Raw genomic sequence first — 26,110 nt, 5'->3', positions numbered from 1 at the left:
CAGGCAAGATGTAATACAGAAACTGGAGTTCCTTGTGTTTATATACACACTGGGACAAGAAACAACATTGGTAAATCTTTACTTAAATCTTAAAGATGTGTTTCGTCATGTGGTGGGTGTAGCAACGCACTGTACCAGCGCATGCTCTCCAACCTGACCTGATATGTACATTTCTTTGTGATCTACAAGATGACAGTTAAAAGAGCCACAAGTTGCCGCCCTGCCATAAATACTTGGCAAAGGGTGAAATAAAGCTACCAAGTGTATTTAAACAGTTTAGTCAAGGGCATTAAAACATTTTACTTCAGTGCACTCGTGAATGATCAAGGTGGCAACTGGCAAGTGTATTTAACCAACTGTATTTATCTCATTTGAAGACGACTTTGCTTATTCCTATACATTAAAGTGGAACTAGTCACAGAATTTGACTGCCTGAAAGTGCAGAAATTATAACTGGAGACAGCAGCCCATGCACTCGTGTATAATTAAAATAAGCTTGTGTTTAATGTGCATTAGTAACACTGTAGTTGTTATACTAATAAACATCACTTTGGATAAAAAATAAATGAATTTTGTGTTCACTTAAAAGGCATATTTAATTCCTGATAAAGCAAAATGGCCGCATTTGGACAGGAAGCCTTAGCCACATCCATAACAGTCCAAGGATGGATGAAAAGTCTCAGATCCTTTAAAATGTTTGCCTCTAAAGACAAAGTGTGTGTTCTTTTATCATTTTCTCTTTCTGGTGCCCAAATATAAGCAGTCAGGAGAACCCCGAAGTGCTTTTCAAATTGTTTTAGGATTTTTTTTTACTTTTGTTTTGCAGTCAACATCTTTGCATTTAAAGCACCACTGATGTTGAAAAGTAGAAAGAATGCATATTAGTTGAGGGCAGGAGGGGGCAGCAAAGATTAATGTATGGATTTTGAAAAAATGGACAAAAATATATATGACACGTTTAACTGTGAAACATGTTCTAGCAAAATACATGGAAATCTGTAAGCTTGCATGCAAAGGTAAGAGGAAATGTAATTATCAATGTATTGGTGTCTTAAAGGTAATGTCTCTTCCCAATAAGTGAATTTCAGGTGTAATCAGGATTAGCATATGAAGACATAACAGCTCAGATGGATGATTTAAAATGTACTTAATATGAGAGAGGGGTGGGTTGGTTTTCTGCACTGAGAGCGCACTGCTGCACCCACCACATGCCGAACCACCTGGATCGAGACCAGAGTGCAGCGGGTGACACCTCAGCACCACACTGGAACAGTGTAAGGTTTTATGATGGTGACTGGACTGCCAGTCCTGCCATTAACTCCTGAGTTTTCCCTCCAAGTTAGAGGAGCTGCTTGCAGGTTAACATCAAACCCAGGATAAAGCAGTTGCAGGTTAAGGGCCTTGCTCAAGGGCCCAACAGAGCAGAGTCACTTCTGCCATTTAGGGGATTTGAACCAGCAACCTTTGGATTACTGGCACAGATCCCTAGCCTCAGGGCCGCCACTCCATCGAACAGAAAAACCAAGGAGTTTAGTTAAAAACTCTGGTCCTCTTTTGTTTATTGCAGTTAAATAGCTCTGAACCAAGCTATTTTACTGCTAAAGTATTATGCTCTGAATTTTTTAGCTGAGTTAAACATAGATATACATTTTAGATAATAAAAAGCATGAAATGTGATAAACATACCTGCATGTGTGTCATAGATTATTAGACTTAAAGAAAAAGACAATGCATGGTTGTATAGTGATAAAAAAATACACCACAGGAAGATCTTAATAAATATTGAAACTCATAATACTGAACAATGAATTAAGAAATATACACACATGCATTTAAATGTGTGTGCATATTATACAGGGTGGTCCAGATCTAATTATGCAATTATGAAAAGGCGAACAAATCACACCCGCTGTTCGACTGACAGCCGTCTCCCCGCCATTTTGGAATGCAGGGCAGGTGCTGCCATCTGTCGGCAACAAAAAGAGTCTTTTGTGAATTCCCTATGTAATAAACTTGATAAGTTATAGCTTAATGAAAATTGCATAATTAGATCTGGACTCTCTAATTAGATTCTTTAAACTGAATCTATGTCATCACTCATTCTAGGCATTTTTTTTTTTATTATATATAATTGGAATGTAATCTTATGTATTTTAGTTTGTGCCTTGTGGTGGACGGCCGGGGCCCTTGCCCAGCCAGGACGCCACCACGCTGGGAGGACTGGGAGAGCCAGCCTATCCAGAGCGTTACCTCCCCCAGAGCAGTAGATGGCAGCCCCCCCAGGTTTCAGCAGTGCCTAGTACTTCCTCAGGGCTTCATAGGAGTTGGAGTTTGGTACAGATCTGTTGGGATCTACGGGCGCCACCAGGGGGTGCCGTAACTGCTGCTGAGCCCTACAGAGCAGCTCTTCCACCACAAATAAGTCCTCAAGCACCTGGAGCACTTCTGGGTGCGATATAAAAGAAACCAGAGTCGGGAGGAGGAGGAGGATGAAACTTGCCAGATGGAGAGAGATAGAGGCGAGAGAGTGAGAGGGAAATTAAGAAGAAACAAAAGTAAAGGGTGTTGGTGCTTGTTGGAACTGTATAAATAAAATCACGTGTGCTTTGGAACTTGTGTCCTTAACGTCTGTCTGTGATCTGGGCTGGAATATTCACAGCCTTAATAAATAAGATATTATTAAAAGAGTTGAGCTTGTTCTAGATTCTCCTGGTCTTGAAGTCAAGGTGTTGGCGTGTCAACCTCAGATTTATTTTTTTTTTTATTTATTTTTTTTTTTTGAGGGCTCAAGCAGGGTTACGCATGTGAAATGCAGGCCGGCAGGGTAACGGCATACAACGCATAAGCCAATCCTGCGAAAGCCCCAAAACCATGTGCCAAGACCAGAGATCTGGAAAAGCAAGGTAAACCTTAAGGCACCTAAGGCCATCACTGCCTCCATTCTTTTCACCACTAACCCGAGTATCCCTCCAGGGTCAGCTCTAGAAGGACAAAATAAAACACAGATAGACTGTAAGAGCCATGAGATAGTTATTTAAGTTGTATAAATGTTTGCCTAAATATTAGTGCATATTCTATTGAGAGGTTATTACAACCCCCGTAAGCTGAATAGAATTTGTATATTATATTTTTTGCCTCTCTGACTATACATTATACTCAGTTAGTGATCTTGCCTTACCAGAGGTTGAGGGCACATGCCTTGTGTGCATTTAGTGCCAAGTAACATGAAAGATTACGATCTTTATTGAATGTACAGCACTGTACGTTTAAAGTGTACAGAAGAATAAATAAAGCATCTTTAAGTATAGAAACAACTGAAATTTGACAAGAAAAGCTAAGTTTAGAGAAGATAAATATGTATAGCATACTTTATCAGTATGCTGCTGCTGGAGTATGTGAATTTCCCCTTGGGATTAATAAAGTATCTATCTGATAATTTTTTTTTTTTTTTGCCTTTTATTCTATGTGTGTAACAACTTTTTTCTTGTGTGGATTATTTGCTTTGAATTTTCACTAAATATTTTAAAACAAACTTTTGGACTGAGAGATTTCTTTGGGCACGCATTTTACCCATGCTTGAGCTGGCCTTACACTCCTGCAGCTACACAGACAACAGACTACCATAAAGGCACAGTAAATATGTTTAATAAAAGTTTAAACATTTCTCATCCAACGGACTTGGGTGTGGACCCACAAAACACAAAGGGAAAACAAACCAGCAGGGGCAGGGAGACCGGGATGGATAGACGAACTTGGATGTGGACTTGAACAAACGGACAGAGTGAGAAAGTATCCTTAGTAGTCTGTGAATGTGCATGCAAGTCTTTCTAGCTTAGCCGGATTTTTTTTTTTTTTGCACTGCTGTAGTTTACAAATATGTTGATTAACTATATTGTGAAAAAGTAATGACTTTTAAGATTTCCGTATGCGACTCGGAGCTAAAATGATTAATTATCAGGGCAAGTTTACATTATAGTTATGTAGTCTGTCTGAATTACCTGTGAACATGTGCCTGAAAATGTTCTAAAACCAAAGAAACATTTTTGAGGAATGGCACCAAAAATCCCCAGTGTCAAGTGTTTTTTTAATATGAAAGGTGCGACTGTCCTCAAGCATGGAACTTTAAATAAATGTTTCAAAATTCCATAAATGGGCGGCACGGTGGCGCAGAGGTAGGGTTGCTGCCTCGCAGTAAGGAGATTCCGGGTTTGCTTCCTGGGTCCTCCCTGTGGGGAGTTTGCAGGTTCTCCCCGTGTCTGCGTGGGTTTCCTCCGGGCGCTCTGGTTTCCTCCCACAGTCCAAAGACATGCAGGTTAGGTGGATTGGCGATTCTAAATTGGCCTTGGTGTGTGGGTGTGTTTGTGTGTGTCCTGCGGTGGGTTGGCACCCTGCCTGGGATTGGTTCCTGCCTTGTGCCCTGTGTTGGCTGGGATTGGCTCCAACAAACCCCCCGTGACCCTGTGTTCGGATTCAGCGGGTTGGAAAATGAATGGATGGATGAAATTCCATAAATCCACCACCCCACTCTTAATCCCCTCATCTTTCAAGCACCTCACTAGACATTCTTTTGTGTTTTTCTTTTCTGTTACCCAATTTCAGATATGAGTAACCAATGTGAGAACAACTCATCCCTACTAGACACTCAACAGGGAAAGAACTTTGACCTTTCAACTGCCACATTTTCCTGAAAGAGATTAGTGAAAATAAGACGGTGTTAGAAATATAAATGTCTTTCTGGGTACAATAGCCAGACTATTTTGGCATCTTTACTTTCTTCACACCTTGGTAACCATATTTCAGTGTTCAATAAGCTTCTTAAAAAATGCTTTTTTTTTTTTTACATACATAAAATTCTTTCATTTGTTCAAAACCACTGTTTATAACTTGTATGTGTTTAAGGCAATTTAAAAGTTCCACATAATTCGGACACACTACTTGCATATTGCAGCCAAGTTTCTGCAAAAAAATGAAAACAACGTAGTGCCAAAACCCTGTGTGAAAAGTTGATGAAACTTGCATAAAATGTGACAGTATAGCAAAAACAGCACATTTCTTGTGTTTTACTTCAGACCTCAGAGGGTTCATGACTACGGACTCTAGTTCACACTCCTCCCCATCCTTAATGTCCACATTCTCCTGTTTAACACAGAGCAGTTGTCACTTACTGTCCTCCTCCTCCTTCATATTTGCTCTCATTTTCTTCATGGTACTCATATCAGCATGGCACACCTCTTCTGTCACAGCCATGTTTGTGCTACAGTAAAACGGCAGGTTCTTCTTCTCTGCTGGAAAAATAAAACTGATCTAATTACACCAGAACTGTACCCAAAATTATTTAAACATATTTTAATGTCTCATTTTAATTCCTACCAAGTTAAGGATCAAGTATTAAAAAAAATTAAAATACGTTGCCAGATTGCTGCATTTTTCCTTTTCTGTTTATTTTTATTCATTGTTTGCATTCTTTTACATCGATTAATTGTGGCAGCCCTAATAAAGAGTAACATTTAATAGACGAGTCAAACAGAGTCAATTTTTTGAATCCTGATGCTTTAATTTTTTCCAAATCTGTCCCTTTTTAACATGTGTTCAAACTGTACTCTCTTGTATGAAATCAAACATTAATTTTATGTTAATTCATTGGTTCCAAACTCCTGTAAAACACCAACTGTTCTGCTGCTTTTCAAGTATCTTAAATGACTAATAAGATGCTGATATTGTTTAGCCTGTGTACTAATCCAGAATTACAATATTAACTCGATCTGCAGTGTAACTGATAGACTACATTGCATTCGTCAAAGTATCGTTCAAATATTCATATGTATTTATACTAATACAAGGTTTATACTAATAAAAATTAATTTGATTTCAAAAACCAAAATTATACAAATTTAGCATTTGCATAGTCACATTTACCAAAGAAATACATAGAACCTGTCTGTTGTTACGGTGCTGTCTTTGTCCAGTCTGATAGCGGTCAAGGGACATTGTATCTTTGACTGCCGGTACAACAAATATAGGGGGGTCCAGATCTAATTATGCAATTTTCATTACGCTAGAACTTAATACGTTTATTACATAGAAAATCACCTGAAAAATCCCGGACCATCAAGAAGTGTGCGAACTGACGACATGAAGAATCGTCTTCGCGCCGAACTGGAATCGTCCCCACATAAATCAAAGTCATCCAGATGATCTGGATCTGCATAATTAGATCTGGACCACCTTGTATTTCTGAGCAGGCATCAGCAACAGCACTGCCCTTGTGAAAAGAATGGAGATAAACGCCATCAACCCAGAGAGGGAGAGGCAAGTTCGCTGTACCAAGTGAGCGTCACTGAGAGAATAAAAATGAATAACAACAAAGCATTAAATTTTAAAAGTAGCCAAAATTTACACCGGGTGTTAGACTCAAATCAAATGTATGTTTTTAGTGTATTGTAGAAGAAATAATAATAATAATAAAAGCAGCTCTCTACTCAAAACGCGGAGCACCCAGTCTCGAACACGGGACCTTTGGGTTATAAGGCAGCAGTTCTTACCTGTGCACCATTCAAGAATACGTATCATTTTCCTGTTGATTGACATTTGAGCTTGGGTTTTCAACTCATTGTCTGCCACATGTAAATTGGAAGCTTTTTTTTTTTTTTTTGGTTACAGCATATTCTTGAATAAAAGCTTTAACACATTATACACTTGATGTCATTATTTGTATAACATGGAAAAGTTTCTGTTTTAGGTATGTGTTCAGCATTTCTTGCCATCCTACACTTACCCAGATCTTTGCAGACATGGAACACACATGAAATGCATGTATTCCAAATAACAATATACTGTATTATTTACCCTATACAACTCCAGCAACCTCACATGCAGATAAGGAGCTTTGACTTAAGCTGGGAGAAACCTTTTGCCTGAGTTGAACTCCATCGAGGGAGTGGATGGGACAGCAGGCCGCTTGCTGCTTGTGCTGATCAACACATTTACAAAACAAAAGAAGCAAATGGAGAGGTGAGAAGGTAGGCCAGGATTACGAGGTTTTTTTCTTAGGCTTAAGGAATTCTAGTGTTAAGGTTTATTTTGATTACCACTTCTCCACATCAGCCAATTCTGGTGCATTCAGCCCAAACTACCTTCCTTGCACCAGTATTTCTCAACCTTTCTGGTCCCACTTTTGCCTTTTTAAATTCATTGAAAACTTGCAATATTTGCAGATTCCTGTCTTGATGTGTTAAACATTTAACTGACAAGAAATTTTTTACCCTTTAGGGAAAAAACAAACATCTCCTCCCTAATTTAAATGCAACAGTTTACAAGTATATACTTATTCATTTTTTACATAATTTCAAAATAAGGCGCCTCACAAAATTTTTTCGTATCGATAAATCTTGCAAATCTTCTATATAGGCTTGCATGTACCTTTGATGTTCTGGTAAGCGGGGACAGAAAACCATTAAATATTTCCAGACACCACTCCAGCTGCCCTCTCTGTCAGTGAAGAGTGCTGGTAAAGGCCCCTACGCTGCTGTCATTGCCATCTTAACACTCACGTGGAAGGAAACAGGGCTGCAACTCGAGCCATGGCAAAGTGAAAGTACATTTATAATGTAGGCTGTAGAATCCATACCATGAAAACTGAGTACTGAAACTGAAATGTTAAAATAGATACTTCTTGCTATTTAGGTATTTTTGACAACCATAGTTGCTGGTGCACCAAAAACTGCGAAGACGGTGTCTCAAGTGTGTGTTAAGGCTCATGTGAAAATGGAACATTTGGATTGTGGATCTACAAAGAAAATGAATTAAATTATACAGTAACATGACACAACAGATGCACACACTTACACTGAGTCAATTTACACAACGTGCACTTCTTTTGGATGAGGAGGAAACTGCAGTGCTCAGAGAAAACCTACGGAGACATAACGAGAAAATGTAAACTCCACACGGGTACCCAGCCCAGGACTTGTACCGTGATAACAACTGATAGCCACACATACCAGAACTAATCACTGAAAAACAGTCTAAACTACAGGTACATACGCCTATTTATTTCTATCACATAATAATTTTAATACGTATTCCTTAATGTTTTATTGTGCAAGACTTATTAACTGTTCCTAATGGGGCTTGAATGCCAACGCAGGATTGAGTGAAAAATGCAAAAATCCCCCATGCAAAAACTAAACAAAGCAGAAGAATCTTGCTTATTTAAAGGCAAAAGGGCTTTTGATATTGCAGTTTTAATTCCTTCATAGAATTAAGTTTGTCATGTACACAGTAAGGAAACAAGAAATTCTTTCTTTGCTGTCTACACCAAAAGAAAAAACGAACGTGTAAAGATAAACATAAATAAGTAGCAGATAGATAATAAGTAACAGAGGTAGCATAAAGTATTAAAAACAAAATAGAAGTATAAAGTGTAATGTGCAGGTAGGTGTGTGATGGACAAGTCAAAAACAGTTACAGTTGTGCGAGGTAGACGGAATGAGGTGAACCAGGGTTATAAACTCCAGTCAGTTATTTAGGAGTCTAATGGCCTTGGGAAAGAAAGAGTTCTTTAGCCTGGAAGTCCTGCATTTCATACTTCTGAACCTCTTGCTTGAGGGTAGAAGTGTGAACAGTTTGAGTTGGTTCCCCGAGGGTCGAGCCAGTTCTCCTACAGACTCTGCAGTGGTAGATGCTCTGCAGAGAGGGCAGTGGGGTCCTGGTGATCTTCTCAGCAGTCTTTACTACTCTCATTACTACTAGTACTACATTTGCAGTCCATAGCAGTAGTGTTGCCGTAACACACGGTGATGCAGCTGGTCAAGATGCTCTCAACAATGCAGCTGTAAAATTTGCCGCAGATCTAAGTCAACATACCAAACTTCCTCAGCCTCCTCAGAAAGTACAGACACTGCTGGGCCCTCTTGACCAGCTGTGTAGTGTTAAGTGTCTCCAATTCAAGCCCTCGGATGAACAGTGGCCGGTGAGGTCTCCTCTCGTTCATCTTGTCTGTGTTGAGGGTGAGGTTGTTGTCCTCAAACCATGACACGAGACTGGCCATCTCCCTCCTGGAGGCTACCTCGTCTCTTCCAGTGATGTGTCCTATCACTGCAGTGTCATCCGAGAACTTTAGGATGATGTTATCTTTGTGGGAGGCAACACAGTCGTGGGTGAACAGGGTGTAGAGGATGGAGCTGAAGATGCATCCCTGTGGGGTGCCTGTGTTTGTGATAATGGTGGTTGAAATCCTATTACCAATCCTGACAGACTGGAGCCTGCCAGTCAGAAACTCTAGGAGCCAGTCTCAGAGGGTGGGGTGCCGGCCAAGTGCAGACAGTTTATGGGCGAGTTTATGGGGGAATAACCATGTTAAAGGCGGAGCTGTAGTCAACAAAGAGCATCCTTATGTAGGAGTCTTTGTTTTCCAGATGGGAAAGGGAATAATGTAGTGCGACCACGATGGCATCTGAGGCGGACCTATTGGGCCGGTAGGCATACGGCAGGGGGTCCGGAGTGTCCAGTATGCTGCTCTGAATGTGGACCAGCACCACTCTCTCAAAACACTTCATGATGATTGGAGTGAGTGCTACCGGCCGGTAGTCATTCAGGCAGGTGGGTGGGTTTTTTTTATAGCAAGGGGGGGGGGATGCAATTGCTGTCAATTTAGTAAAATGACGACTTTTTAGAAAAGCACAATCCACAGAGGAAACAAGGCATTACATTTATCTGAAGATTAGGGTTGGGCAATAGGGAGAGAAAAATAAAATCTCAATTAATGGAAGATTCACAATTTATTTAAAAAGTTCAACACACTTTCAACTAATTGTGAGGGGTGTTATAAAAAAACAAAATGAGATGTTGTTCACATTTTGCACACTGAAAACAGAACTATGTCCTTCCAAGAAATATATAAACATATACACTTTATTGTCAAAGGTACAAAACAAGAAACCCTAGTTATGCAGACATTTTCTGTAATTTGTTTTTTTCCCCCCTATTTGAAGCCCACCTTCTTCCCTGTTGACTACACATTACTTACAAATCACTTACAGGGACCTTTCCTTAAACTGTGTAGTTTTCTTTACAGCTTTCATTGCTTTTCCCTATATTTAAGACATGGCTCCTGCTATACCACAGTGGCTTAAAGCATATAATAAACAGATCTGCATGCAAAACTCACCAGCCAGCTTCTTCCCTCTCCTGTCTGGACTGAGTCATTTATAGAAGACGCCCAATCCCAACCCTCCCCCCAAACCAACCACGTGCACTCTCAAAGCCCACCGGACAGCTTGTTACAGATAGCTTGCTCGTTCTTATCCATTGTCACAAATGCAGGGTAAGAAGGCGTGATGTACAGCTCTGGTGTACTCTTCCCAAAGCTCCTGGACCAGGCATCCTCTGCTCCTAATGTTACGTATTCACGCTGTCTAATGGGATATGTAGTAGGGAGTGCGTAAATATGCGAAGCATGCTGAAGCAGGATGAAGAATACTTGGGAGCTGTCTGTCGTAGACAAGCTTTACCTTCACTTCATGCTTTCTAGCACCATTCTGTTGACTGTTTCTGTTTTAAGCGTTGAACTAAACTGAATGTGCTACCACTTAACTGCAATCACAATTTTGAAAACTTAGCCTTTGACATTAGTTTATCCTGCATCTTATCTTTCATATCCAAACAAATTACAGACAACTGACTTAATGTTGCAGCCTCTTTGGAATTAGCTCATTCATAAAAGAAGAGATGCTTATCATATTCTTTGCAGAAATACAACAGTATGTTTAGATTGTACACATGTGACCAGCTGATCAGACTAATAGGTTTTGCTCCACTATGTAACTATCATTTGGTTAAAAAAAAAAAAGCGATTTTCATGTTTGAACAAAAGGATATGATCAGAATGGAGCACATATTTATCTGGACTTTCATTTGATAAGGTGCCACATGTGAGGTTGGGCATTGAACTAAAAGAAGTGTGAGTTCAGGGTGATGTTTTTAGACGGGTGCAGAATTGGATTAGCAGATAATTTGGAATCTGTTATATCATTATAGAAGGACTTGGACAGCATACAGGCTTGTGCAGATTTGTGGCAAATGACATTTAATGTCAGTAAATGTAAAGTATTACACATAGGAAGTAAAAATGTTAGGTTTGAATACACAGTGGGAGGTCTGAAAAAATCGAGAGTACACCTTCTGAGAAGGATTTAGGAGTCATAGTGGACTCTAAGCTATCAACTTCCAGGCAGTGATCAGAAGCCATTAAGAAGGCTAACAGAATGTCAGGTTATATAGCGCCTTGATGTGTGGAGTACAAGTCACAGGAGTTTCTGCTCAAGCTTTATAACACACTGGTGAGGCCTCATCTTGAGTACTGGGTGCAGTTTTGGTCTCCAGGTTATCAAAAAGGACATAGCATTACTAGAAAAGGTCCAGAGAAGAGCGACTAGGCTGATTCCAGGGCTACAGGGGATGAATTATGAGGAAAGATTAAAATATCAGTAGTGTCTTCAGTCCATGCTTTATTCCTACTATTTTCAGTGCCCATATAGCACTCTGGCTGTGTTCATCCTTGCATTCTTACTGTCGCACTCTCTATTTTGCATCATTTTTTGTGATTCAGTTACTTGCGACTTCCCCCAGTTCAAGTGTGAATGAGCCTACAGCTAAAAAAGCCAGCAAGGTAAAGTCACTTCAGGATGAGATAAAAGCAGGACAGCCACACCATATCATAACAACCACAACTGTGAAAGAAAGACTGCATGCTTCAATATATATAAGAAAATGTGACATGTGGTAAGACTTTAGTTTAGGTACTGCAGAAATACATGCATTGAGAGGCTGATGAATGAATAGAATGAGAGAGACAGAAGGTTTGATGATGAGGTGATAGTAAATCATAAGTGCAACGGATTAGCGAGGAGAAAGTAAGGACAGCTATGAAGAGCATTAAGAATGGAAAGGTCGTTGTTCTACATGACATACCTGAGGAAGCATGTAGGTGATTAGGAGAGATGGCAGTGGAGTACCAGATTGTTTAATGGAATCTTGGAAAGTGACATGATGCCCGAGGAGTGGAGAAGAGTACTGGTGCCGATATTTAAGAATAAGGGGGATGTGCAGGACTGCAGTAACTACAGGGGAATAAAATTGATGAGCCACACCATGAAGTTATGGGAAAGAGTAGTGGAAGCTAGGTTAAGAAGTGAGGTGATAATAGTGAGCAGCAGTATGGTTTCATGCCAAGAAAGAGCACCACAGATGTGATGTTTGCTCTGAGGATGTTGATGGAGAAGATTAGAGAAGGCCAGAAATAGTTGCATTGCGTCTTTGTGGACCTGGAGAAAGCATTTGACAGGGTGCCTCGAGAGGGGTTGTGGTATTGTATGAGGAAGTCGGGAGTGGCAGAGAAGTATATAAGAGTTGTACAGGATATGTACGAGGGAAGTGTGACAGTGGTGAGGTCTGCGGTAGGAGTGACGGATGCATTCAAGGTGGAGGTGGGATTATATCAGGGATCGGCTTTGAGCCTTTCCTTATTTGCAATGGTGATGGACAGGTTGACAGACGAGATTAGACAGGCGTCCCCGTGGACTATGATGTTTGCTGATGACATTGTGATCTGTAGAGACAGTAGGGAGTGGGTTGAGGAGACCTTGGAGAAGTGGAGATATGCTCTAGAGAGGAGAGGAATGAAGGTCAGTAGGAACAAGACAGAAAACGTGTGTAAATGAGAGGGATGTCAGTGGAATGGTGAGGATGCAGGGGGTAGAGTTAGTGAAGGTGGAGGAGTTTAAACACTTGGGATCAACAGTACAGAGTAAAGGGGCTTGTGGAAGAGAGGTGAAGAAGAGAGTGCAGGCAGGGTGGAGAAGAGTGTCAGGAGTGATTTGTGACCTATAGGTATCAGCAAGAGTGAAAGGGAAGGTCTACAGGACAGTAGTGAGACCAGCTTTGTTATATGGGCTGGAGATGGTGGCATTGACCAGAAAACAGGAGACAGAGTTGGAGGTGGCAGAGTTAAAGATGTTAAGATTTGCATTGGGTGTGACGAGGATGAACAGAATTAGAAATGAGTACATTAGAGGGTCAGCTCAAGTTGGATGGTTAGGAGAAAGTCAGAGAGGCGAGATTGCGTTGGTTTGGACATGTGCAGAGGAGAGATGCTCAGTATATTGGGAGAAGGATGCTAAGGATAGAGCTGCCAGGGAAGAGGAAAAGAGGAAGGCCTAAGCGAAGGTTTATGGATGTGGTGAGAGAGGTCATGCAGGTGATGGGTGTAACAGAACAAGATGCAGAGGACAGAAAGATATGGAAGAAGATGATCCGCTGTGGCGACACCTAACAGGAGCAGCCAACAAAAGTAGAAGACTGTAGAGATGGATCTATTACTTATTTACTCTCACATAACAGTAACTTAAACACTCCGTTGGGTCTTCATAACACTTACAAACCACCAGTAAAGTGTTTATTCATCTCTGCAACGTGACCTACTAAAAAAACTTCACATTGTGGCGGTTTGACGTGGCTTACCCAAGACACGTTTCCCGTGATATTACATATTTAGTGTAATACCTGTGAATCTTTTATATTAAGAGATAATTTTCCCATCATGTCAAGGTGCCACATTGCACAGAGATGAACACCCTATCTAGTGAGGTATAAGTGTTATGAAGATCAAAAGAAGTCTTTTCTTAAGGTCTTGTTGCATATAGTAAATGAGTAATAGATGTATGTTTGCACTACATAATGTGATACTAAAAATGTTTTGCTGCTAGTAAACCAAAAGCTATGAAGATGAACTCTCAAGTGTGGGATAAGAAATAGTTAAAATGGAAAGAGACCTCAGCATTTAAATATGAAGATTTAGCAAGGAAATGATCTGTGGCAAAATAACCTGAAAAGGTACCCCCTTTTTTAAATCCACTAAATCCTAAACAATTTCACAAAGAACCTTAACCTATACCAACAGCACTGGATACAAAGCAAGACACAGACACTGAGCCGATTTGGAACTGCCATTTCACCGAATGTGTACTTCTGTGGAAAGTGGAGGGAATTGGAGTAGGGCAAGAATGGCCACCTAGACAAAAAATGCAAATGTGACACGGCCAGGTATTTCAACCATATAATTGCAATGCTAACAACTGCTGATGTCAGTTTAGGTTTTAAGGAGACTTAATTATTAAGAATGCATTCAATGCAGCTTTTAATATGTTTTGTGCTTGAGGCATAATTAAAAAAATTTAACAAAAGTAACTGAGATGTTTGTAAAGTACACTTTTAGGGGGTGGAGGGTGATATTAAACTCTGTACCACACTACAGTGATTTTATGGATCTACTTCTGCACTTTCAGATAGCATCCATGAATTCACCATAGATAATGAAACTCCTGTTATGAACTAGAGATGGCTGTATGATCAGAACATTATCAACGCTACGTAAGCAATATAAAAAGTTATTTATTCCTATAGCATGACATGCAGCTGACATTGTTAAAGAAAGTTTTAGGAATGAGATATTTCTAATATTCTAAAAACATTGTATTTAGAGAAAAAAATGACAATATTAATATAATCTTTTGAATTAAAAATGCATTGGAACCATTATAATTCATTAGAATATCATTCATTAAAGAAAACAAAGAATGGAGGGTTAAATGGCAGTAACAATAATAGCAATATTTTAGTACCATGAGGCATGACATCATCTTTGAATTTTGCCATCTGCTGTACTTTACACTGCGTACATTGCCAATGTCCCTTAAGAAATGTTGCTGTCTCTCCTACAATTAACGTGTATTACTTGCACCTATACAACTATTTAAAACTAGCTGTGCTATCCATCTAAGAGGAGTTGAAATCTAAGTAACATAGACCTCAGAGTTGACGTTTACAGTGCACCATGCCCCTTTTATATGCCATAAAGGCACTGTTAATATTTGTGATACACCATCTGTTGGAATGACAAATGCAATGCATACATCTCTTTTACAAGGAATTTGGTATAGGATTTGTGAAAAGAGAATTAATGTTTGTGATGTGCCATCTTTTAGCCTGACAGAAGCATAGCAACCGGACAGACGATTATTAGTTTATTAAGGTGGAATATCACTTTAGTTCATAAGTATGTTATTAGTATTCTACTGTATATTCTTTGTTCCTATATGTATTATCATTATAAATGTGCCATTTACTTTGCAAGAATAACTAAATGGCTTGCAAAATGCAAGCCTTAGTTATTACTATTTTATAAGAAAAACAATTCAAGAGTGACATTAAAAAAAATGTTCATTTACAAGAGGATGCGATTCTTCAAAGTCATCTGTCTTACCACAGAGAAACATTCTGTGCGACTTCAGATATGAATCACTCAACCATTTCAAATTTCCCGTGAGAAACTTTGCTTTAACTTGTACATTTTCGACTTGCACATTCAACAGCAGCTCCCAAAAGCAAATCAGTGAAACCTCTGTAAAGTTACGTATGCTGTAACAGCTTCTGCTTGATTTGCTACGTGTAGGAGATGCAGCCAAACAGCAGCTCACTTCTCCTGCTACTTGAAATCACAGTAGGTAAGTTGCACGATGTTTGTGAATAACTTCTACAGTATGAATAAAAGAGAACATAAGCTCAGTAGCCGTAGCTTGGTGACATACAAGACAAAAAGTAAACAAAAATCGCCAGGGTCAGTTTCGACAGGCAGGTACGTATACATATACACACACATACATATATACATATATATACATACATATACATATATACATACATATACACATACATATATATATATATATATATATATATATATATATATATATATATATATATATATATATATATATATATATATATATATATATATATATATATACATATATATATATATATATATATATATATATATATATATATATATACATATATATATATATATATATATATATATATATATATATATATATATATATATATACATATATATATATATATATATATATATATATATATATATATATATATATATATATATATATATATACATATATATATATATATATATATATATATATATATATATACATATATATATATATATATATATATATATACATACATATATATATATATATATATATATACATACATACATACATACATATATATATATATACACACACACACTCACCTAAAGGATTATTAGGAACATCTGTTCGATGTCTCATTAATGCAATTATCTAATCAACCAATCACATGGCAGTTGCTTCAATGCATTTAGGGGTGTGGTCCTGGTCAAGACAATCTCCTGAACTCCAAACTGAATGTCAGAATGGGAAAGAAAGGTGATTTAAGCAATTTTGAGCGTGGCATGGTTGTTAGTGCCAGACGGGCCGGTCTGAGTATTTCACAATCTGCTCAGTTACTGGGATTTTCATACACAACCATTTCTAGGGTTTACAAAGAATGGTGTGAAAAGGGAAGAACATCCAGTATGCGGCAGTCCTGTGGACGAAAATGCCTTGTTGATGCTAGAGGTCAGAGGAGAACGGGCCGACTGATTCAAGCTGATAGAAGAGCAACATTGACTGAAATAACCACTCGTTACAACCGAGGTATGCAGCAAAGCATTTGTGAAGCCACAACACGCACAACCTTGAGGCGGATGGGCTACAACAGCAGAAGACCCCACCGGTACCACTCATCTCCACTACAAATAGGAAAAAGAGGCTACAATTTGCGAGCTCACCAAAATTGGACAGTTCAAGACTGGAAAAATGTTGCCTGGTCTGATGAGTCTCGATTTCTGTTGAGACATTCAAATGGTAGAGTCAGAATTTGGCGTAAACAGAATGAGAACATGGATCCATCATGCCTTGTTACCACTGTGCAGGCTGGTGGTGGTGGTGTAATGGTGTGGGGGATGTTTTCTTGGCACACTTTAGGCCCCTTAGTGCCAATTGGGCATCGTTTAAATGCCACGGGCTACCTGAGCATTGTTTCTGACCATGTCCATCCCTTCATGACCACCATGTACCCATCCTCTGATGGCTACTTCCAGCAGGATAATGCACCATGTCACAAAGCTCGAATCATTTCAAATTGGTTTCGTGAACATGACAATGAGTTCACTGTACTAAAATGGCCCCCACAGTCACCAGATCTCAACCCAATAGAGCATCTTTGGGATGTGGTGGAACGGGAGGTTCGTGCCCTGGATGTGCATCCCACAAATCTCCATCAACTGCAAGATGCTATCCTATCAATATGGGCCAACATTTCTAAAGAATGCTTTCAGCACCTTGTTGAATCAATGCCACGTAGAATTAAGGCAGTTCTGAAGGCTAAAGGGGGTCAAACACCGTATTAGTATGGTGTTCCTAATAATCCTTTAGGTGAGAGTGTGTGTGTATATATATATATATATATATATAATATAAATAAAAGGTCAGAATGAAACCCTGTAGCCACGGTGGTCCTCCAGGAGTTGGCAACTCCAGGTCTATGAAAACTTCTTCAGACCCCACAAACTAATTTTGATTTCATTTTTAACTACACAATATTGTAACGTACTTTTAAAAATCATGGTTTAATGTACCCAAGTAACGTGTAATCACGCTCTATTATCACTGTAATGTATGAACAGGACTGTTACAAAAATATTTAATAAACAAAATGTGATAACTGTTTTGTGAAGTGACTAGAAAATGTAAAAATGCTGCAACCTTCAAAATAGTTAACCAAGTCTCCAAATGTACTTTTAATGCTACACCACAAAGACATTCTTTTACTTGTTCATTTATGTTTAATTCATTAAAGGGACAGAAAGAGAGAGAGAGAGAGAGAGAGAGAGGGAGAGAAATCACATTTCTCTGCATTAAATATTTAACAGTAAGTCAAATTCAAAAATACCAGTAACAGAATGTAATAGAATATATAAAATATGTTTTAAAAGATATTCTAATAAATCACTGTAACGTAGACTAACAACATTTTGATAATTGTTTGTAAAATGTCATTGAAGATATTTAAATAAGAAACAGCTTTCTGAAAGGCCTTTTCTTGTAATGTTTAACAAGTATCTAAGCAAAAATGCGTTATTCCTTTCTACACTGAGACAGCCTGTAACTTGGCTACTGACCACATGCCTTGCCTGTTAATGATTTGGTGTTTGCTTAAGAATTCTCTGAAGGTTTTTATAATTCATTTAAGTAGAAAGTGTCATAAGCTATGCTATATTGTGATGCTAAGACATTGGTTGGCTATGTTTGTTTTATGGACTGATCTCAAACAGAATGACAGCACAATGCCATTTTAAGCTTTGAATGTTGCAGAATACAAACCACTTGCCACAAGTTATTTTCTATCCCAGATAAGACAAAATGCTAAGATAAATTAACAACATGCAAATAATGACATTTTTTCTATCCTTTGCAGTTGCCCAACTGAATGTTATTTAAAAAGTTATTCCATGTGCAGGTATACCTTTTTGTGAATTTGAAATTTTTATTATTCCTTTCCTTATTGTAAAATGATTTTCCGTGCACATGTAACTAGGTATTGCTGCTATCTATTTATTGATTGATGTTTGCATTCGGTTATTATAGTTAAACTTCCCATAAATTGTATGTCCTTGTTTTAAATGCAACCAGTAATCTATACTATTTGTTTAATTTTACAAAGATGGCAAATGTTCAACAACAAATGGTGTGAAAAGGCAAGCAAAATGACATCTTTTATTGGCTAACTAAAAAGATTACAATATGCAAGCTTTTGAGGCACCTCAGGCCCCTTCTAGAGGCGAGATGAAATAATTACACCTCGCCTGAAGAAGGGGCCTGAGTTGCCTCGAAAGCTTGCATATTGTCATTTTTTTAGTTAGCCAATAAAAGGTCTCATTTTGCTTAACTTCTCAATACATCCATAATGGCCTAATACTACAAACAACAAATGGTGTAAAGTTAGCGATGGATAGCAAGCAACAAATTATTTGGGCTACAAAGCAGCACTGTTCACGTTAGACCCTTCCTTATTCTTGTCAAAGTTCAGCCAACTGCAGGATCTTCTCAATAGCAGAGGACAGCTGGTGGGCAGACTGGTTTCATGTCAGGGTGTGTATTGCAATACTTAAAAAATAAATAGAGGTGTTACTTACGTGTGCATGTACGTTACAAGGCTGGTTGAGGTCTAGCAGATTTTTCGACATTTAAAACAAATCTGTGCCTGTTCTGTGAGGTTTTAGAACAAACGAATGTGTGTGAACAACGAGAACTACAGAATTCCTCACAGACATTACCAAACCTGAGGTGCAAATCCAGCCTCCTGCCGCTCTGAGGATGCACTAAAAAAACCACCCGCCGTCTCCAAATCTCTATTACTGTACTTTTGGTAAGTTTTTACCAACAGGCATTTTTGGTCTTCATTTAAGGCACATTGTTATCCATCCTTCCATTATCCAACCCGCTATATCCTAACTACAGGGTCATATTAAAGAAAAAATTAATGCCTGTATTTTCCATCAAAACGGTGTTGTACAAACCATTTCTTAAATACGTATTTGGTTGTCTTTAAACGTATGCATTGATTAGATGACATCCAGTCAGTTGAACATAGAAATCCAATTGTCAGTTAAGGTGCAACCAAAGGGGGATGGGGAAAAAATCTGTATTTCTGTGTTGCTCAAGTTAATATTCATACGTCCTAATTAAATTAATCGCACTCTGTGATCGTGTTAACAACAAGACAGAATTAAAAGAAAGCCCCTCAATAATGATAGAAAACAACATTGAACTCAATTTCGAGCGCAAAAAAAAAACGAAGCTGCAAATAAACAGCTTGTTTTAGCCTCATTTAATAGGCGGTCATGCAAAACTCTGCACTTATATGGTGAGAAGGCCAAAGTCGGCTTACTTACCCTCAGATTCCTCGTTGATGCGATTCTTGGAAGCAGCTTGTTCACTTCTAACAGCCTACACCCACCAGGACACGCGAATCATCCATAGTTAACCCGTCTACGATAGCAAAAACCCGACAAATAATTGCAGTTTACACTAACGAAACACGAGGTGCGCGAGCGGAACTGGTCACGTACGCTTCCGTTTCTGAGTTTAGCGCATGCTCCGTGTAAAACGTCTCGTTGCCCTAAATTTACATACGTGCGCGCGCACGTTCGCTCGCTCGGTCTCGTTTTTTTCTGTCATTCTCAAACTCGGCTGTAGTGAGCGCCGGCTGTCTTTTTTTTCAGTCAATTTCTTGTTAATAGTCTTAATACGGAAGCGTGGCCCTAATACGCTTCCGTATCTTAATCTGTGTGTGTAAGTACGTGTTTTTTTCCGATAACGGGCAGCCTAACAACAAAGAAAAGAAAAGCAAGCAAACGTGACCAGCCTAGCAAACTCGGGGAACGCAAATTGTCTTGGAGGGACAGCATTCTCACACCAGCCCATCTTCTATTTAGCTCTAATCCATTATTTAATTCTATGCCTCCTTGGTGCTCTTAGTCTGGCACACCAGTCATTCCGTTACCGTTTTTCTTTTTTCCTGAGATCATTATCTGTATGATTTGTGGACCACACAATTTTTCTGACTTTTTTCCCCAAAATGTTTTAATGAGACAAATATTGTATGATCTAGAATGGTCTGCTCCTGGCTTGCTTTTGCATGCCATCATTATTTAGGTGCTAACTGAAAAAAAAGAAACAATTAGAATTCAAGTCACTCGAAATAAAGGTGACACCGTATGGTATTTGCATCAGTAATTAGTTACTAATAGAGAAACTGGAACGCCGGAAAATGAGTTTGAAACCCCTTATTTACTTGAACCTACTTGCAGTCTTGTCAGTCTTTGCTACACCTTTTACAAAATAAATGGAAATGTAATGAGAGTGATAGGTATGAAAATGTGTTATGTGTGATGAATTTATTTCGATTAAAAAGAGAAGGGTCACCCTTTCAACCCCCAATTTAGGATAAGAAAGTAGTGCATTTAAAGCGCCATTCTTTATTTCATACATATTGCTGGTTTATATATATACTAGCAAAATACCCGCGCTTCGCAGCGGAGAAGTAATGTGTTAAAGAAGTAATGAGAAAGAAAAGGAAACATTTTAATAATAGCGTAATATGATTGACAATTTAATTGCTTTGTCATTGCTATGAGTGTTGCTGGCATATATATATATATATATATATATATATATATATATATATATATATATATATATATATATATATATGTGTGTGTATCAAAAGACGCGCACTTCGCAGCGGCAAAGTACTGCATTCAAATTTTTATTGAGAAGAAAATTAAACCTTTTTAAACTGAGGGAAAATATGTCAATAAATATTTGTTAAGGATCTCTTTGTATACAATGTTGTCAGTTCGGTCCTCCGGTTGTAACATGACCAAGCTGTGCGATGAGCTTACTCTTTAATCGGTTTCAGTTTCATGGTTTGTTTCAATTACGACAGTATTTGCAGGATTTGTTGTGTTGAAGTAACATTCGGCATCTGTCAAGCGTTGTAAGCACACAACCGGTTTCATCGATAAAATCACATCCAGCTTTTGAGAGTTTAAACATTCATAAACATCAAAGTGTCCACTACTGAAATCGTCACCTGTCAATCTAAGATGTTTAAGAGGCATTGGTGGTTGTCCAAAGGTGTAAAATATTTGGCCATTGCGGTACACTTGAAAGCGACAACTGAACAATTCAGCGGCAGCCATCAACTCACATGCAGAACCATAGGTGAAGGGCTTAAGCATTTCACTCTTATAGTGCTCCTGTGTAGTATAATTATCTCCTGTACCATCATCAGTCCACACCTTGAACCTGTCCCAGTCATTCAATACATAAGACACAATTTTCCTCAGGATATCAAGAGTGAGCCTGATATGGCCGTGCAATATGTAACAAAGAGAATGGAAAAGGCAGGTGCCATCTCTGGGCATGGAAACCACTCAGTAAGTGACAGTTCTTTGATCGATAGTGATCACTTCGATAGACATGGTAATGGGGGTTGGAATGATAAAGGAAATGGGTAACTGAGAAATGTAAAGAAAGTCTAAAATACCTATACAATAACTATAATTGTAATAAACAAACAATAAAACAGCGGAGAAGCCGTGGATTAAACAAAAAGGCTGTAGTTATCAGTAGGGAGACGTTTATCCCGTGGCGAAGCAAGGAAGAGAATGTAGAGACCGGAGCGACGGACGGTCTTTTATAGGCAGGCAGCTAACAACGTGGGAGGCGTTGGGATGGGGGACCCAACGCCACCTCACACTGTGGCCGAGCTGAAGGCTATGGACGTATATATGTACGTAAGTAGGATTCAGTTAGCGTTGGGAACCAGTGTACCAAATTTCTTGAAGATGGGCCTATAAGTAACAAAGACTGTTGAAAAGTTCAATATGGCGGCCAACAGTGGCATCATACCACCGAAATAAGTATGTACATTGGTTTCGGTTAGCTCAGGGAAGCCACCTACCAAATTTCGTGAATATGGGGCCGTAAATAAGAATATTCAACATGGCGAACGTTGTTGACCGTTATGACCGATACTAGTAGAGTTTAGAAATGAAACCTGCTAAACTTTTGTAAGAAAGCTGTAAGAAATGAGCCTGCCAGCCATCTACCTACATGGGAAGTTGGAGAATTAGTGACGTTGGAAAGTTCAATATGGCGACTGACAGTGGCGTCATACCACTGAAATAAGTATGTACATTGGTTTTGGTTAGAGCAGAGAAGCCGCCTACCAAATTTTGTGAAGATGGGGTCATGAATAAGAGAGTTCAATATGGCGGACGTTGTTGACCGTTCTGACCGTTATGCGTAGAGTTTAGAAATGAAACCTGCTAAACTTTTGTAAGAAAGCTGTAAGGAATGAGCCTGCCAGCCTTCTACATCCACGGGAAGCTGGAGAATTAGTGACGTTGGAAAGTTCAATATGGTGGCCAACAGTGGCGTCATACCACCGAAATAAGTACCTACATCGGTTTTGGTTAGCGCAGAGAAGCCGCCTACCAAATTTCGTGAAGATGGGGCCATAAATAAGAAACTTCAACATGGCGGACGTTGTCGACCGTTATCGACCGTTATGATCATTACGTGTAGAATTTCGAAATGAAACCTGCTTTACTTTTGTAAATAAACTGTATGGAATGAGCCTGCCAAATTTCAGCCTTCTACCTACACGGGAACTTGGAGAATTAGTGATGAGTCAGTGAGTTATCGAGTGAGTGAGTGAGGGCTTTGTCTTTTATTAGTATACTAGCAAAATACCCGTGCTTCGCAGCGGAGAAGAAGTGTGTTAAAGAAGCAATGAAAAAGAAAAGGAAACATTTTAAAAATAACGTAACATGATTGTCAATGTAATTGTTTTGTCACTGTTGTGAGTGATGAGTGTTGCTGTCATATATATATATACTAGCAGAATACCCGCGCTTCGCAGCGGAGAAGTAGTGTGTTAAAGAAGTTATGAAAAAGAAAAGCAAACATTTTAAAAATAACGTAAGATGATTGTTAATGTAATTGTTTTGTCATTGATATGAGCGTTGTTGTCATATCTATCTATTTATATTATATATATATATATAGTAAAATACCTGCGATTGGCAGCGGAGAAGTAAAAAGAAAAGGAAACATTTTAATAATAACGTAACATGATTGACAATGTAATTGTTTTGTCATTGTCATGAGTGTTGCTGGCATATATATATATATATATATATATATATATTGTGCCCCGGCCGGGCTGGAGCCGGCCGGGACGCCAGAAGGACGTGAGGAGGGCTTGTGCCTCCTCCAGACCATGAGGCGTCCGTCCTGGTTCTGTTGGGGGCCACGGGTTGAGGGCATGGAAGCCCTTCCCTGTAGGGGCCGTGGTCACCGCCAGGCGGCGCCCGATGCGGTTTATCCGTGCAGTTGCCGGTCGGGGCAGGAGCCCGGCCGGGACGCCTTGGAGGACCGGAGGAGGGCGAGTGCCTCCTCCAGACCGCGAGTGGGGCGTCCGTCCTGGTTAGGCAAGGGCCTCGGGTACAGGGCTTTGAAGCCCAGCCCTGTAGGGACCCGTGGCCACCGCCAGGCGGCGCCCCGGTGCCTAATTATCCCGGGAGCCCGGCACTTCCGCCACACCAGGAAGTGCCGGGGGGAAGACTTTGTGTGGCACCCGGAGAGCTGCCAGGAAGACAGCCGACACTTCCGCCACGCTTGGGCGTGGCTAGAGGCAGAAGCACCTGGGGCTCATCCGGGGCATTATTTAAGGGGGCGCCTCCCTCCAGTGATTGGTGGAAGTCGGGAGGAAGAAGGACTGAGCTGGAGAGCGAGGACAGGAGGCGGCCAGGAAGGCACAAGAGACTGTGGGCCCTGGACTTTGGGGAATCGGTGCAAGAAGGCACTGGGGTTGCGTGAGTGCACTGAACTGTAAATAATATTAGTGTAAATAAAAGTGTGTGGAGCAAAGTATGCTGTCCGTCTGTCTGTGCCGGGGCCAGGCTTCACAATGGCGCCCAACGTGGGGCCAACCCCCTGCTAAAAGGGGGGGACCCCGTCTTTATAAATATTTTGTGAAGCGGCCGCGCGCAGCAGCGGACCCACACACTGGCAGCGCGGAGCGCCCGCGGCACGGCCCGCGGAGAGCGCCCAGAAACCGCCTCCGGACAGCGGAATGGCTTTCCCCGGGTGCGGAGGAGGACCCGACATCGCCGGACGCAGCGGGCTCGAAGTCGCGCTGTCGGGACGGACAGCCAGGCGGCGTTGCGCGAAGGCCACGCCGAGGCATGACGGGATTCGGGAGGTGAGTGCCCTGCCCTGCAATCATCGGCCCTTCGGGGTCGGACTTACCTTTGTTTCGACAGGGAGGGACGAACCGGATCCGCGTCCGTGGCCGAGGCACGCCGGGCCACGGGCTGTCGGCAGCGCGGCGACGGAGGCAGCGAAGAGGGCTGCGGAGTCGAGCCGCTGCGGCTCAGGAATCGCCGCAACCACAACGCTGGCGAAGAGGCACGTCTCCGCACTCGGAGCAGGGGAGACAAGATGGCCGCGGGCGGTGGTCCCGCCCGCTGACAGGCACGGGATTGGCCGGGGTGTCTTGCGTGCCGCCGATGATTGGATAGAGGCGGGCCCAAGGAATGCCAGTCTCGTGCCAAACCGAGACCCGATTGGGCCAGAGGGAGTGGCCCAGAGGAGGCAGGCGTCGCGTGGAGCTGATGGACAGGTAAGCCCACCGACGTCTGTCTCTCTCTCTCCACCAGCGGCTCGGCGTGCGTCGGAGGAGTCCCTTCGGCCCGCCAAGCCGCCTTAGAGGAACTGCTCGTGTTCTCGCCGCTCAGTGTGAGCAGCTGATGGAGAAGGCGGTCGTGTCGAGAAAGCCACCGACTGAGACGGAGGATCGGCGCGGCGCTGGAACCGGAGGCAGGCAGAACACGGCGGGAGTGGTGAGTGTTGCCGTTCCCGTAGAGCAAGGGGGGGGGTTCGCCGAACATGGCCGTGACCGATTACGGGACGACCGGCTCCGAGTAGGCAACCTCCCAACAGCGGATGCGGCGGTGCAGACAGCTAGCGAGGCGAGGAGCTCGAACACGCAAGGGCTGGTAGGATCGGGGCGGCTGAGTGCCCTGGGTCCTAGCGCCCTGCGCTTCAAGCCTGCAGCTGTCTCCTGTCGCTCTGCCTGGACGCAGACGGGGCTGGATTTGAGCTTTGCTGTGCTCAGACCCAGACCGTCAGCGCGTCCAAGAAAAGAAGGAGGAACCGAAGGGTGAATGCCGGTTCCTCCGATAGGAGAGGACGCGGCGCTGGGTGCGCGCGTCCGGAGAAGGGCCGTCCTCTGGATGGGCAGAGGAGATCCCCTGGGCGGCTGGACGAGCTGCCTGCGAGAGCGGTGCCGAGGCCGACGAACGGACGGGCATGGAACCTGCGGCGGAGGACTTCAGCAGGCAAGTTGGGGGCTGTCGGAGGGGGCAGGAGCACGGTCGATCACGGAGACCGGCGGGCGCCGGGATGAGTGTCCTGGCTGTGCTTCTGGCCCTCTTTTCCTTTATTTTACAGGCCAAGCCCGACGAGCGCTGAGGCCGACGTCGACAGGGACCTGCCCTCCTGGAACAGGCCGCTCCGCGGGAGTGCTC

The 26,110-nt window shown here is 41.2% G+C and overlaps 1 protein-coding gene across 4 annotated transcripts in view; it reads right to left on the bottom strand.

The window, feature by feature from the left end:
* Nucleotides 1-20,072, bottom strand: part of LOC120533317 (zinc finger protein 239-like) — a 29,903-nt gene extending 9,831 nt beyond the window's left edge. The window contains exons 1-3 of one of the 4 annotated variants that reach the window (XM_039760152.1): nt 19,901-20,072; nt 7,846-7,912; nt 5,166-5,285 (exon numbers count right to left, since the gene is read on the bottom strand). In XM_039760152.1, the coding sequence (XP_039616086.1) occupies nt 5,166-5,247 (82 nt within the window). In that variant the 5' untranslated portion in view covers nt 5,248-5,285; nt 7,846-7,912; nt 19,901-20,072. The remainder of the gene's footprint in view (nt 1-5,165; nt 5,286-7,845; nt 7,913-19,900) is intronic. The other 3 variants (XM_039760153.1, XM_039760155.1, XM_039760156.1) reach the window with 3 other exon arrangements.
* Between the last annotated feature and the right edge of the window lie 6,038 nt (nt 20,073-26,110).

The sequence above is a fragment of the Polypterus senegalus genome, chromosome 8 (assembly GCF_016835505.1).
Source record: "Polypterus senegalus isolate Bchr_013 chromosome 8, ASM1683550v1, whole genome shotgun sequence".
Taxonomy (NCBI): Eukaryota; Metazoa; Chordata; class Cladistia; order Polypteriformes; family Polypteridae; genus Polypterus; species Polypterus senegalus.
Note: the sequence above shows the minus strand (reverse complement) of the source record. Positions and strands in the feature narration are given on the sequence as shown.